The 13,270-nt window shown below is 37.4% G+C and overlaps 1 protein-coding gene across 10 annotated transcripts in view; it reads left to right on the top strand.

The window, feature by feature from the left end:
- ush1c (Usher syndrome 1C) overlaps nucleotides 1–13,270 on the top strand; it is a 171,668-nt gene that overhangs the window by 105,612 nt on the left and 52,786 nt on the right. For 7 of the 10 annotated variants that reach the window (XM_069898454.1, XM_069898463.1, XM_069898445.1 and 4 more), the window contains 2 exons: nucleotides 3,617–3,733; nucleotides 10,693–10,809. The exons of 1 other annotated variant lie outside the window; for it this stretch is intronic. In XM_069898454.1, coding sequence (XP_069754555.1) covers nucleotides 3,617–3,733; nucleotides 10,693–10,809 — 234 coding nt within the window. The remainder of the gene's footprint in view (nucleotides 1–3,616; nucleotides 3,734–10,692; nucleotides 10,810–13,270) is intronic. 2 more of the 10 variants (XM_069898487.1, XM_069898496.1) reach the window with 1 other exon arrangement.

The raw sequence follows: 13,270 nt of genomic DNA, 5'->3' as shown, positions 1-13,270 counted from the left end.
TGGGGCAAGATTTTACTATTATTCATTAGAAACCGATATTAACCTATCATGAGATGTGTTAGGAGGGGGAAAATTTAGGATTGTGTCATATAAACTGGGGCCACTGAATGAGGAAAGGGGTCTGGCTATTCAGAGAGATAGCAGGAAATGTTGACTTTAAGCAGTGCTTTAAGCCTAAGGATAAAAATATAGCTGTTTTTTTATTTAGAGGTGAGTTATTGCTTAAACACAACTATCGATGGCAGACTTAAATTTTATAACAATTATTTTCAGTAATTCTCAGATTGAATAAACTAATCTGAAAGATTGGATTTTTTCTGTACCATAGTAAAAAATTGTTAGAACACGGTATTTTGGGTCCAAGATTTCATACCGCGTTACAGCCGAGTCGCGGAACAGATGCATATATGTCAGAGTGCCCACGGATAATCAAACCCAAATATTACCAGTTTTTGAAGGATCCGCTATCTATAACTAACAATTTCAATGAAAGAAAATAAGCCTATTCATTTAATATTGGGATTCTGAATTTTAATCAACTTATTTGCAAAGTTTGGGGTCCACAGACTCTCATGCTGTAAGCGATTCTGCAGATTAGTGAATTGCATTTTAACGAAGTTTCAGTGTATCACCATTTTGTTGGTTTTATCGAAACATTCTCAATTGGATTTAATTTGCTGGATGTGCATTCAGTTTATTATTCCTTTAATTGAGCTCTTTGTTTTCGTGGTGTATATTCCCAAAGGATATACACCAGTTTTAATAGAGTCACAGAGAATAGGAACAGTTCCTTTAGCCCATTGTCCATGTCCACAATCAAACATTCATTCACATTAATCCCACACTCTTGCCCATTTTCCCCCTTACATTCTCATTAACTGTCCAAAGATTCTTACCACTTAGTTACACACCATCATCAGTTTACAATGACCATTTGGCCTTCCAACCTCCGCATCTTTGGGATGTGGGAGACAGAGCAGTCGATGCTATCACACAAAACTCCTCCATGCACTGCATTTTGCTCTCTTCAACGCTAGTCCTTCAAGTGTCCACCATCTTAATTTTAGATTTCATTTGGTCATTGGTATCCAGAACATCAAGTAAACAATGTTGAAATATATATTTGTATGTATAGTCATTATTCCATTTCATGAAGCACCATGCACAGTAGAATTTACTCATGAGTTGGGGTTCAGATTTAGGGTACAAGGTAGTTGGAGAGGAACTGGGAATAGGGATGAAAATTGATTATGGATTTTGTGTGAGAATTGGGATGGGAGAACATCCAATTAGTGCAGACTGGCGGAAGACTGTGGGAAGGTTGGGAATGAATTTAGAGGGACAATAATATGTGAGATTATTTACAGCACAAAGAGTCCCTTTAGTATATCAATATGCTTGTACGAAGAAAGAAATCTCATCAATCCTATTTCATTGCCCATTCTCCAAACCTCTTCACATTAATCCTGGTCAAGTTTGAAGAAATCTGGGAATAACCAGCATTGCAGAGTGTATCTGAGGAGAGAGAAAAAACTGAGATGACATTCCAAGCTAATAATCTTTCATTAGACATGGCCTGTCTGATACAAACTGGAAAACTGCCTATCAAACTGAAATTAGTATAGATTAAAGGCTGGGAATCAGGGAGACAGTAAGATTGTCGAATTAGAGAGGTAATTTGGGTTCCTGGAACATCAACAGTTAAGAGAAGTGGTTTTCAAACTACCCCCTTAAACTCACATTTCACCTTAAGCGATCCCTATGCCATAAGTGCTCTGTGATTAGTAAGGGATTGCTTAAGGTGGTAAGTGAGTGGGAAGGGAAGGTTGAGACCATTGCTCTAGACCCAATTGTTACTGAAATATTTTGCTTGAGAAAAATTGTCATTGGCCCATTTCCTTTGGAGTTGTGAAACTGAGCACAAAACAAGTTAATTAGATACAATTAAAACAGTGGTTTTCAAACATTTTCTTTCCACTCACATACCACCTTAAACAATCCCTTACTGTTCTCAGAGCACTTATGGCATATGGAATACTTAAGGTAGAATATGAGTGTAGGGAGGCAGTTTGAAAACCACTGAATTAGAGGATAGGGTGGGTCAATCAATAACAAAGAAGGCACCCACGAGATTCAGAAAGACATAGACTCCACACCAGCAAAGCAGATAATCTACCCTTTAACTCATGACAAAATGGGTTTCAACCCCCACCCCTGCACCATAGCTTCTTCAGTGTACATTGGGCTCAAACACCCCATACATGTTCACATAAGTGAACCACTGTCAGTCTCCAGTGCCTTGAGTACAAGCATTCCCAGGTGTCTTTGACCTAATCTTTCACTATTTAACAACTATTTTGTTTTTCTGCTTTATGTACCAAAGTGGATAATGTATATTACCATATTATATGCCAGGGGTGGCCAACTTTTTAATTTAAAAATTAAACATTTAGACATACAGCACGGTGACAGGCCATTTCGGCCCACGTGTCCGTTCCACCCCCGGTACGTATTCGTTGGGCGAAATGGCTTGTTACCGTGCTGTGTCTAAATTTAAAAATTAAAAGCTTGGTCACCCCTGTTATATGCCATGTTCTCATCTTATTCACTCAGCTTGTCCTCATCCTCCTCTGTACTCTTCATTCATCTAGTTTGGTATCATCATTCATGAGGAAATGTGAGAAAACTAGACTCCTCAGCCAAATTTTTGATGTGGGTAATAAATAACTGGGCCCAATGCACTGATCCTCACTGAACACCTCTGATCCTTCATCCCAAGAATGATTAATTTGTTTCCAAGCCTGGCTTTCTGTCATGTAACCAAATGTCAATCCAAGTGCTCCAAGCATCTTCACCAACTTCCTGTGTGGGGTCTTATTTGTCAATTTTCCAAAGATTCAAATGCCACATACCCCACCCCCATCAACTTGTCACAATTTTTTTAAAAACTCCACCAGGTTAGTCAAACATAATTTTCCTTTCATAAATTCTTGAGAATGTATTCAATCCCTTTATTTTTTTCAAGGCATTACATCCTTCATTCTAAATTCCAACATTTTCCATACCACAAATCTACAGCAGCAGAGAAAAATGTTTGGTCGGTGTATCCCTATGTTAAGGTGGGACAATCAGTAATGGTTGCTACATCTGATCACTGTCCAATGGTCCCTGATGATATTGAGAATCTGTAAACATCAGATCGGTACCGAATTCAATGCTCTGTCATTATTGTGTGTCAAGTCCTACCAAGTAATGACTCTTAGAATGAGAATTGAAAGTCTTCACCACGCACACACCTTTGTAGGAATGAGCACAGCAAGGACTGAAAGCAAGAAAATCAGTTCAGCACAGATTAGTCAGCAGATAATGAAGGCTATGATTTCAGAAACCAATTCTAAATAAAAAGCTACTGGTAAAAATAAAAATAACTTATTTCCAAATTAAGAAATAGGTGATGGGTTTCTTTTTTAGTATACTGTGGAGAAAATTTTGAAGAGTTGATTAAATTTAGTGTCTCCCTTCAGTAATATTCACCACATAATGGCAAGAGCTTTAAAATATGTAACAATCTGTGAAGTGTATTGAAGTGAGCTAAGTCATTGGTGCATTACTCCAGGTTTCTGAAACCGAGCGAGAAGATTTGGAAGAATCTGCAAAAGTTCAGAATTGGGTGGAAAAGCTGTGCCAGACTCGGTTAGAACAAATCTCTTCAGCAGAGAATGAATCCCCTGAGGTAAAGGTTGTGCAAGATATTCAGGAATTCCGAAATCTAAGCACTGTATATGAAGCACTTAGTCATCATTTTGAAAAATGGGGAAATAATGTTACCGCCAATGAACAATCTTCTCGTGCTGACTAGTCAATAAAACTTCCTCAAGAATGAAGGGATCTCCAAGGTGCAGTTTCACATTCTCTAATGGGAGGGGGAAATTTACTGAAGAACTGGAAGCTAACATCTAACCTTTTGCTTAGGAATGAGAAATAATGTTTCCATTAATTTATTGATATTAATGGTATGAAAAATAATAACGTACTAATGCACAGAATAGGAAAATTAAATGTATAAAACTGATTAGTCTGGATTTTTGAAGGAAGAGGTTTGCTTGACTATTTCAATTACATGAAGTAACATTGTAATTATTCAAAATCATGCAACAAGTACAATTTTCAAGATTTCCAGAATGCCTTCAGTAAGTTACTAATTGTTAGAGGTAAGAGATTAATGAGGATCAGAGGTTTTGCAACAGAATGCATAAACTTGAAAATGGGGGAAAGATGAAAAAGGATTAAGATTAAAAGGAGGTGGAAAGCAGACTTGTGTTAAAATCAATTCGAGGGATGCCTGCTGTTTACAGTTTATTTTAACAATGTAAACTTTAGAAATAAATATTATCTAGAAATGTTCTCTTAATTGAATAATCTATACTGTGGAAAACTGCAAAAAAATTGCAAAGAACTATTTGTAAGCTTGGAGAAGGGCACATAAATGGATAATGGTTTTTAAAGCAGGTTACTGTTGATGGGAAAAATAAACATTTTACAGGAAATTAAAATCCATACAAGATTTCAAGGAACAAAGGGACCTTAAAGTTTAAATACACAAATCACAAAAAGTGCAATAGAATTCAGTCATGTCAGTAAAAAATGCAAATAGAGTGTGGGTTTGATTTGAGAAAGAAAACATTGTTGAATAGATAAGTTATGGTGAACACTTCGTTGAGACAATTGTAGGAGCACCTGTTCAATTCTTATTACCATATTATCTGCTTTTTCTGGATCACATGCTGAATGAATGTTAGCATATGGAAGTTGCAGTTGCTGCTCATTATTTATTTATTTCTATGCGTGTATTTATTTATTTATTTTATTCATCATTTATTTATTTTTCACATCCCCTCTGATGCTGGACTTCTCATTGAATCCAGAGTGGGGGTGGCAATGGGGCATTTTTCGCAGCAATTGTACAGGAAATTTGTCATGAAAATGTATGAGAGTTCCAAGTGATCCTAGAAAATGGAATTTGCTTCAAGGGAAGTATATTACTTGAGATTGTGGGAAAATGTTTGGCTGTGGATGTGTCTTTTACATGTTTTTAAGGTTTTTTTAAAATGTTTTAATATTTATAGTTTTTTGAGTATGTGTGAATGTCAGAAACATTTAGTGTTTGACAGTTTTGACCTCTGTTTTTCCCAGAGGGCGTCAAAGATTATGCAGCATTTCTTGTGGCCTTGTTCTGATTTTCCCACATGGTGTTATTCTGCAGTGAGAGACCTTATGGATGCATTGAGCCATCTTCTGACAGCACACTTTCACTGGTGAAATATCTATTGATGAGTCTGAATTTTATGCATAGGCTAAGGCTCATTGCTGCCTTCAAATTCTGTTGCTTTTAAAAGTAAAGAACATACTCACTGGTTCAAACCATAAATATTAAATGATACTCTCATTGATAGCCTGAGATTCTTTTCAGTTCAAAGTTGGGGAGTGACCTAATAGGTGTTCTTAAAAATAAGTATGTATGAGAGGAGGAAGTTGAACTTAATGCTGGTGGAGTTCAATGGAGAAAAACGAGGGGGGATTGGACCATAAATGATAATATGTACAAGTTGGATTGAATCGCCTGTTTCTGGGCCTTGTGTTTTCTGTTGCTGCAGAAGATCTCCTTTTCAAAACATTTCTATCAGTTTTATCTCTGTGATAGCACAGATCTATCACCAATGTACATAGTGTATATAGTCACTGTACCTAGACTGTGCTTAGAGCGATTGGCTGAGAGCTAAGCCACGCCTATTGTCTGGGCCTTAAAGGGTTGTGTCCCTAGCCAGGTCGGATCATTCCGGACTGGTCGGCCACCTGTGAAGAGCTCCTGTCTTTTGCTAATAAAAGCCTTGGTTTGGACAACAAGTCTTTGATTCTTTTGACGAGCTCTACAATCTCAAAGGGGACTATTAATTCAGTTAAATTGCAAATATTCCTTTGAGTTTTTCAGCATGTCAACAGAGCTTAAGCATTTTGATTTTAGTTTCTAGTCCATGCAAGTTCACCAGGCAGAGAAGTTTGAAAGTATTCCGATGGCTCTCTGAATCTCACTGTAGATGAGAGCTGTCACACATGTCACAATGGAATCAGCAGATAAAAGAACTAGCTTTGAATTCTCTGCATGAAATGACATTCTGTTTTCATTTGTTTTTTCTGGGGATTGAGATGTCATTGGGAAGGTTGACATTCATAATTGCTCAAGGAAAGTGGCAGCTTAGTTTAAAAATGCTAAAGTCCTTGTAATTCTTCCATCTACAATGCAAAGAGTTTGATGATTTTATTACAGCAACTGAAGGATAAATAATATATTCCCGAAACCCTAACCATATAACCGTTTACAGCACGGAAACAGGCCATGTTGGCCCTTCAAGACCGTACCGGTTCATTGAGTGTTTGATTAATTCTCAGCTCACTTCCAACTTTCAAAGAGCATGGTGAAACTGTTCTCTGATTGATCATTCTACAGATGGAAATTTTACCATTATCATAACCTCTCAAAAAACCAGAATGTAGGAACAATACTTCGAGAAGATGTGGTTGCTAGAGTTTGTATGTTGCAGAAACTCTTGTGCATCCTGGCAAAGTTTTTTTTTGAGGTACTATCAAAGAATTCTTGGTAAATTGTTGCAGTGCATCTTGTAGCTGTTATTTACTGCATCCTGATGAGTTAAAGATAAAAGATATGAATGGATAATTAGTCAATCAGGCTGACTGCTTTTTCATAAAGGCACAGATCTTTAGTGTTATTGTTGAGCTAGACAGAAATAAGCAAATGGACTCTATGATCATCTGAAAAAATGTTGTTTCCAGAGTTCCTTCTTGAACTCTGCTCCTCTGTTTGATCCACGTTCACCTCTGTTATGTGATGAGCGCAACTATTTCTTTATCTCAAAGATTATAACTGCTCTTTCCTCCCATTCACCAGCTGCCAGTCTTGAACCTACACCTTTCCTATCTTCACCCCACCTTCTTCAAAAGAAATTTCAAATGCAATCCACCTTAACTTCATCATCTCTAAGTTTTGATTATAGGTTCTGACCCAAAACAGCAACAAATCTTTTTCTCTCAACCTGCTGACTTTTTCCTGCAGACATTTTTTTGGGCTCCAGATTCCAACATCTGCAGTCTCTTCTATACCTGTAAGTTTTACAAAACCTATAAAATAGATGATTGGTCAATCCTGTCCTTGTTGAAAAATTCTAAGCTACAGTGTTATTGGTGCTCAGTCTTACAAACAGAAAATGAATAAAAACAGAAATTGCTGAAAACACTCAGAAGTCAGGTGAAAACACTTCAGAGTTCTGTAAACATGTTCTTGACCTAAAATGTTACTTCTGATTCTCTTTCCACAGAAGCTCTCTGACCTGCTGAGTGTTTTCAGAACTTTCTCTTCCAAACGGAGCTTGATTGGGACCATTTTTGATTCAGAATTTATTGTATACGTGTTTCTCCACTGCAGTAACTACAATGGTTTTATTTTAGAGATGTCAAGACAACATAAATGTCAAGGCAACATAAATGTTTGAGGAATTTTTTTTAAATTTGTTACGGATATTGTTGGAGTAAAGATTTAATATTTGCATTTCATATGAATATTGTAGATTTTTTTTTTTAAAAACCTGTTTTCCACAAACAGGGGTCAACTGCACCGCAACCCCCTGCAGTGTCAGTGCGGAAGTTTGCCGGTGGCCTCCAGTTGCATACCACGGATCTTGATGACATCAACCTAGATCAATTTGATCAGCCAGTCAAGCGGGTAGCACCTCTTCCACCAGCGTCTCATTTTGCTTCGTCACCGCATCCATCCAGGATTCCCTCGCCAACAGTTATGATACCGCGGAAAATGCCTGCTCCACCTCTGCCATCACCACAGTATCCAAACCCATTGCACACTGGGTCAAAGATATTATCCATGCCTCCAGTTCCACCTCCCCTGCCATCTGTACCAAAGCCCCCTTCAATGCCAAATCATCCCATTGCCTTTGCTCGTTCCCAAGGAACCATTTCAGAAGCAAGGGAAAATAACTCAAACTGTTACTCCCAGCCCGACATGGAGTCAAGCCGTGACTGGGAGGCACAGAATTTTGGTTCAAAAGCAGGGTACAGTCCAATATATAACCGAACTGGGGAAAGTCCATATCCAGCCAGTCATAAGGTATTGATTGCCATGATGTTAAGTTTGCTGTGACAGCTCCCTCAGAACTGTATTTTTTTTTCTGCATTACCAATCATAAAATAACCACTCCATTTTAATGCACACTCTTCAGGCCAGCCTGCTTACAAAATTACATAAATGCTATAATCAAAATGAATTATCAGCTGGAAATAACATTATCATCTTTTAAGTCAGAATCCTAAGGGTACAAGCCCCAATTTAATTTCTGAATCCACTATCCAGAATAGTGAATTAATTTACTCAGAATTTAATGAAGGGCACAAGCCCAAAACGTGGGTTCTGTATCTTTACCTTTGCTACATAAAGGACATGATTTGACCTGCTGAGCTTCTCCAGCATTTTGTGTTTTCACTTTAACCACGGTGTCTACAGAATTTTGTGATTTACTCAGAAGAGGGTGCTGCATTTTTGGAGGGTTTGTCAAGGGTGTATTAAAATACCTAACAAAAGTCGTCTTATTGTATGTGAAGTGCTTGTATGATTTTGAAGTGGTTGTACAGCATGGTGAAATTAAAAATTTATTTTAGTCAGTACATGGCCTCAAACCATGGATAAAAATTGCCTTTGTTGAGGTGTGAATATGTAGTGAATATGATTGGCATTCCAAAAGGTAAAACTCAACAAGGTTAAAACATGTTTTAAAATACATATATTAATTAATAACCATGTAATGTTAAGAATGGTCAATTGAGTTCTATCTTTTGGTTTGTCTGGTCAAAGGTGCCCAGCGTGATACTTGTCATGAATATTGCATGTGTTTGGAGTGATTTACCAACAATGAGTTGTGTTCTGAAGAATGATTCAAATCTGTCTTTACATGCCTCAGGTTATGAGGAACACATCTCATGCTAGCAAAATCTCATCTGCATCCAATAATCCATTGGTATGTGAAAAACTATGGTGTATAGCACTCAGGGAGACCTAGGATAATTTTAATATCACTGACAGCTCTGTGTTAGTAGTATAAACAGCATTAAGGATCAGATTCTAATTTCCAATTTATTGTCAGAATACATACCTGACATCAAATACAACCCCGAAATTCTTTTTTTCTTTTTCCTGCGGGAGAGGCAGAATCACCACAAATTGGCAGTGCAAAAAAAACTGACACATCATACACCTGTAAACAAAAAAAGAAATGTAAACAAACTGCATAATGCAGAGAGAGGGGGGTGCAAAAGTAAGAGTCCTTAAATAAGTCCCTGATTGAGTGTTGTTGAGTAGTCTGATGGTGGAGGTGGTGCAAGTCTTGTAGCACCTATGCCTCTTTCCTGAAAATAGCAGTGAGAACAGTGTGTGCTGGGTGGTGCGGATCCTTGATGATTGCTGTTGTTCTCCGATGGCAGCATTCCCTGTAGATGGTCTCGATGGTGGGGAGAGTTTTTCCCATCATGACCTGGTCTACTACCTTCTGCAGGGCTTTACATTCAGGGTCATTGCTATCCCATACCAGACCATTATGCAGCTGGTCAGCATACTTTCCACCACACATCTGCAGAAATTCACCAAGGTTTCTGATGTCACGTCAGATCTCCGCAAATCCTGAAGTAGAGGCAATCGCAATCTTTCTTCATTATGCCATTTGTGTGTTGGGTCCAGAAAAGATCGTCCAAGATGATGACTCCCAAGATTGCCCACCCTCTCCATCTCTGATTATCCTGCAATAATCACTGGACTGTAGTCATCTGGTTTTCCCTTCCTGAAGGGAAAAATCAGCTCCTTGGTTTTGGTGACATTGGGTGCAAGATTGTTGTTGGTGCACCCTTTGGCTAAGTTTTCGATCTCCCTCCTGTATGCTAACTCATCGTCCCTTTTTATATAACCCACTACTGTGGTATCGTCAACGAATTTGTAGATGTTGTTATCATACCGAGCCGCACTATCATATGTGTATACCATGGGGCTGAGAATGCAGCCCAGTGGTGCTCCAGTATTGATGGAGATTGTGGAGGAGATGTTTTTACCAATCCTCACTGATTGTGATCTGGAGGTGAGGAAATCCAGGATTGAATTACACAGTGGGGTATAGAGTCCCAGGTCATGGAGTTTGCTGATCAAATTTGAGGGGATGATGGTGTTAAATGTCAAATTGTTGTCAATAAAAAGCCTAATATTAGAACATTTAAAAACTAAATAGGTTTTGGAGAAAGGGAAGAAAAGTAGAAGCAAGTCAACTTTTATTTCCATACATTAATAATGATTATCAATCATTTCTATCACATAGACTACGGGCTATTTTCCATTTTAAGGCCCTATTTAGAAATGCCTTTTTAAAAGTGTTTGTTAATAAATGTATATATTTAAGATATAGTATGAATAATGAAATGCTGTATTAGATGAGATTTTGAATAAGATTTCATTCATCAAATTTCACCTGTTCAAATGAGATTCCCCATCTTTTGATTTACATGCAAATTGTGCTTTCCTTTTCCATCTCTCATGGATGACTGTTCATCATGTCTTGCTTGTAACTTCAGCAACTTGCCCCAAGCCCACCTATACAAAAACGACCAATGGGGCCCTTGGCTTCCAAGCCAGTCATGTTGCCTCCCAGCCCAAACCTGGTCAAAAAGGCATGGGTTAAACCAGAGCTGGTAAGTTTTATTTTATTAATTTTCTCTGTGCTTTTTTGAAATTCTACACACATCAAAAATGCAGAATTGGGATAATTTTTACATAAAAGCAGTTTCATTATGTTGTCATGATTGGTAATTATGTCCAAAAACTTACACCAGCCTAATGGAGTTATCAAATGTGGCCACTGTGAGCCCCCTTCCATTGTACAACTTGTCCAGAATGGATCCGAAGGCTAGATAATGAGAAAGAAACTGGGATAAATTGGAAGGTTGTGGAAGCCATGAGGATGAAGTTGGGGCCAAACTAGAGTAGTAGATCACAGATTGCAAGATTTATGTCACGAATGATGCACGTCTTTTTTTCCTAATGTGTTTTAGAATAAGAGCTCGAATGCTGTTGGAAACCATCAAGTATGCCAAATATTCATGGATAGATTTTAAATAGATTACTGTGAACAAGTAGAAAATATCGTAATAGGTAAATTACCTGCATCATCCGTATTCATATCTAATTGGCATTATTGAAATGGCATACACATTAACAGAAGTCTGGAAGTAATTCCAATTTGGTTATCAATTAAATAGTTCTAATTGATAGAAGTAAATTTTACTTTGTTTAATATAATGAAATAAGTGTGAAGTTGTGTTGACAACTCGTTTTAATGCTTTATTTATTTTCATTGAATCCCATAAATGAGAGATTTCATTAATAAAATTAACCCATTGAATTAATCCCATTTCCCATCTCTGGGCCATAAAATGCAGCAAGCTACAAACCTTCACATGCTCACTGTAATTTTCCTCAACTCATCTTCCAGACAGAGAATTTCTGATCCCCCTATTACTTATTGTGGGGTTTTTTTTTTCCACTCTTCTCTAACCCTTTCACCAATTTGAATGAATTTATTTCCCCTAGTTACTGATGTCAGCGTAGATCTTCCATTGACATAAAATGCTTGAGTTACCCTTTTACAGTACTTTCCATAATGTTTGGAACAAAGACACATTTTTGTCCTTTATTTTCCCCTTGTGCTCCACAGTTTTACATTTGTAATCAAACAATTCACATGTGATTAAAGTGCACATTCCAGATTTTATTCAAGGTTATTTGTGTACATTTTGGTTTGACCATGTAGAAATTGCAGCACTTTTTGTACATAGTATCCCCATTTCAGGTATGTTTAATTGCTTCATTGGTTAAAGTATAAGAGAGCTAGGCTTACTTCTAAGCTTTCGATCACCTTTGGAGTCTGTAGTTGCCATTATTCAACTTGAGGACCTGATGAGGCTGAAAAACAAACATAAAACAGTAAGAGACATCACCCAAGCCTTAGGATTACCAAAATCAACTGTTTGGAAAGTCCTTGGGAAGAAAGCGCATACTGGTGAGTTCAGTAATTGGTAGACCAAAGAAGACCTCCACTGTTGATGCCAGAAGAATTCTAATTGTAATGAAGAAAAATCCCCAAGCGCCTGCCTGACAGATCAGAAACACTCTTCAGAAGGCATGTGAGGATGTGTCAAAGACTACTGTCCGCAGAAGACTTCATGAACAGAAATAGAGAGGCTACACTGCAAGATGCAAATCACTAGTTAGCCACAGAAACAGGATGGCCACATTACAGTTTGCCAAGAAGTATTTTTTTAAAAGCCTGCAGATTTCCTCGTGTATCATTGTTCGGTGATCTTTGATAATCAAACGTTTAAGGAAGGATTAGTAGTTTTAATCAGATCCCAAGGCTGAATTATTAATTAAAGAATGCTAATCATTTCAAAACCTCCAGTCGACCAAACTAGTGTCAATTCCTTGGTGTTGGAAGTAATTCTGTCAGTTTCAAGTGAATTGTAGTTTACCAATAATTACTTTATCACCCAATTAATCAATCAATCTGCAAGCTCTCATGTAAAAGGAATTGGAAATGTTGCTGTGATGCTCTTGAATATTATTCATTGGTTACTAGGAATCCTATAAAAACATAGAAAAGAGGAAAGTAAGTATCTGCACTCCATATAAGATGCAGAACTGAATATTAAATACTCTAACGTAGGGCTCCACTATACCATTTCTTAGCATTTCTTAATTAACTTGCCATGATAAAAGGAATGGGTATATTACATCTCTCCCAGAACATTCAACTCAAGAAAATACCACTCCAAGAATAATTTAAAGTATGCTATCTGAGTGGTGTTTATTCAAAACAATCACTCCTTTGCTGAGTTAAATGAGGACCACACCCAAGAACAATTTTTTCTGAGTGCAGTTGTATTGGACAAAATTCATGATAGGTGGTACCATGGTGACCGTATTCCCATGTTAATGTGACCTTGTGTTTTATAATTGCTGCTTGCCTCTCTGTCTCACCTGTCCAACCCAAATATATATTTTTTTTAAACTAAATCACATTTGGCAGCATCCCATTGTTTTTCTAAGATTATAATGTATGTCACTGCCTAAAATGAAGTAGATTAGATCCTGATT

Source organism: Narcine bancroftii, chromosome 1 (assembly GCF_036971445.1).
Source record: "Narcine bancroftii isolate sNarBan1 chromosome 1, sNarBan1.hap1, whole genome shotgun sequence".
Classification (NCBI taxonomy): Eukaryota; Metazoa; Chordata; class Chondrichthyes; order Torpediniformes; family Narcinidae; genus Narcine; species Narcine bancroftii.
The sequence above is the reverse complement of the archived record's forward strand: the minus strand, read 5'-3'. Positions and strand labels throughout refer to the sequence as shown.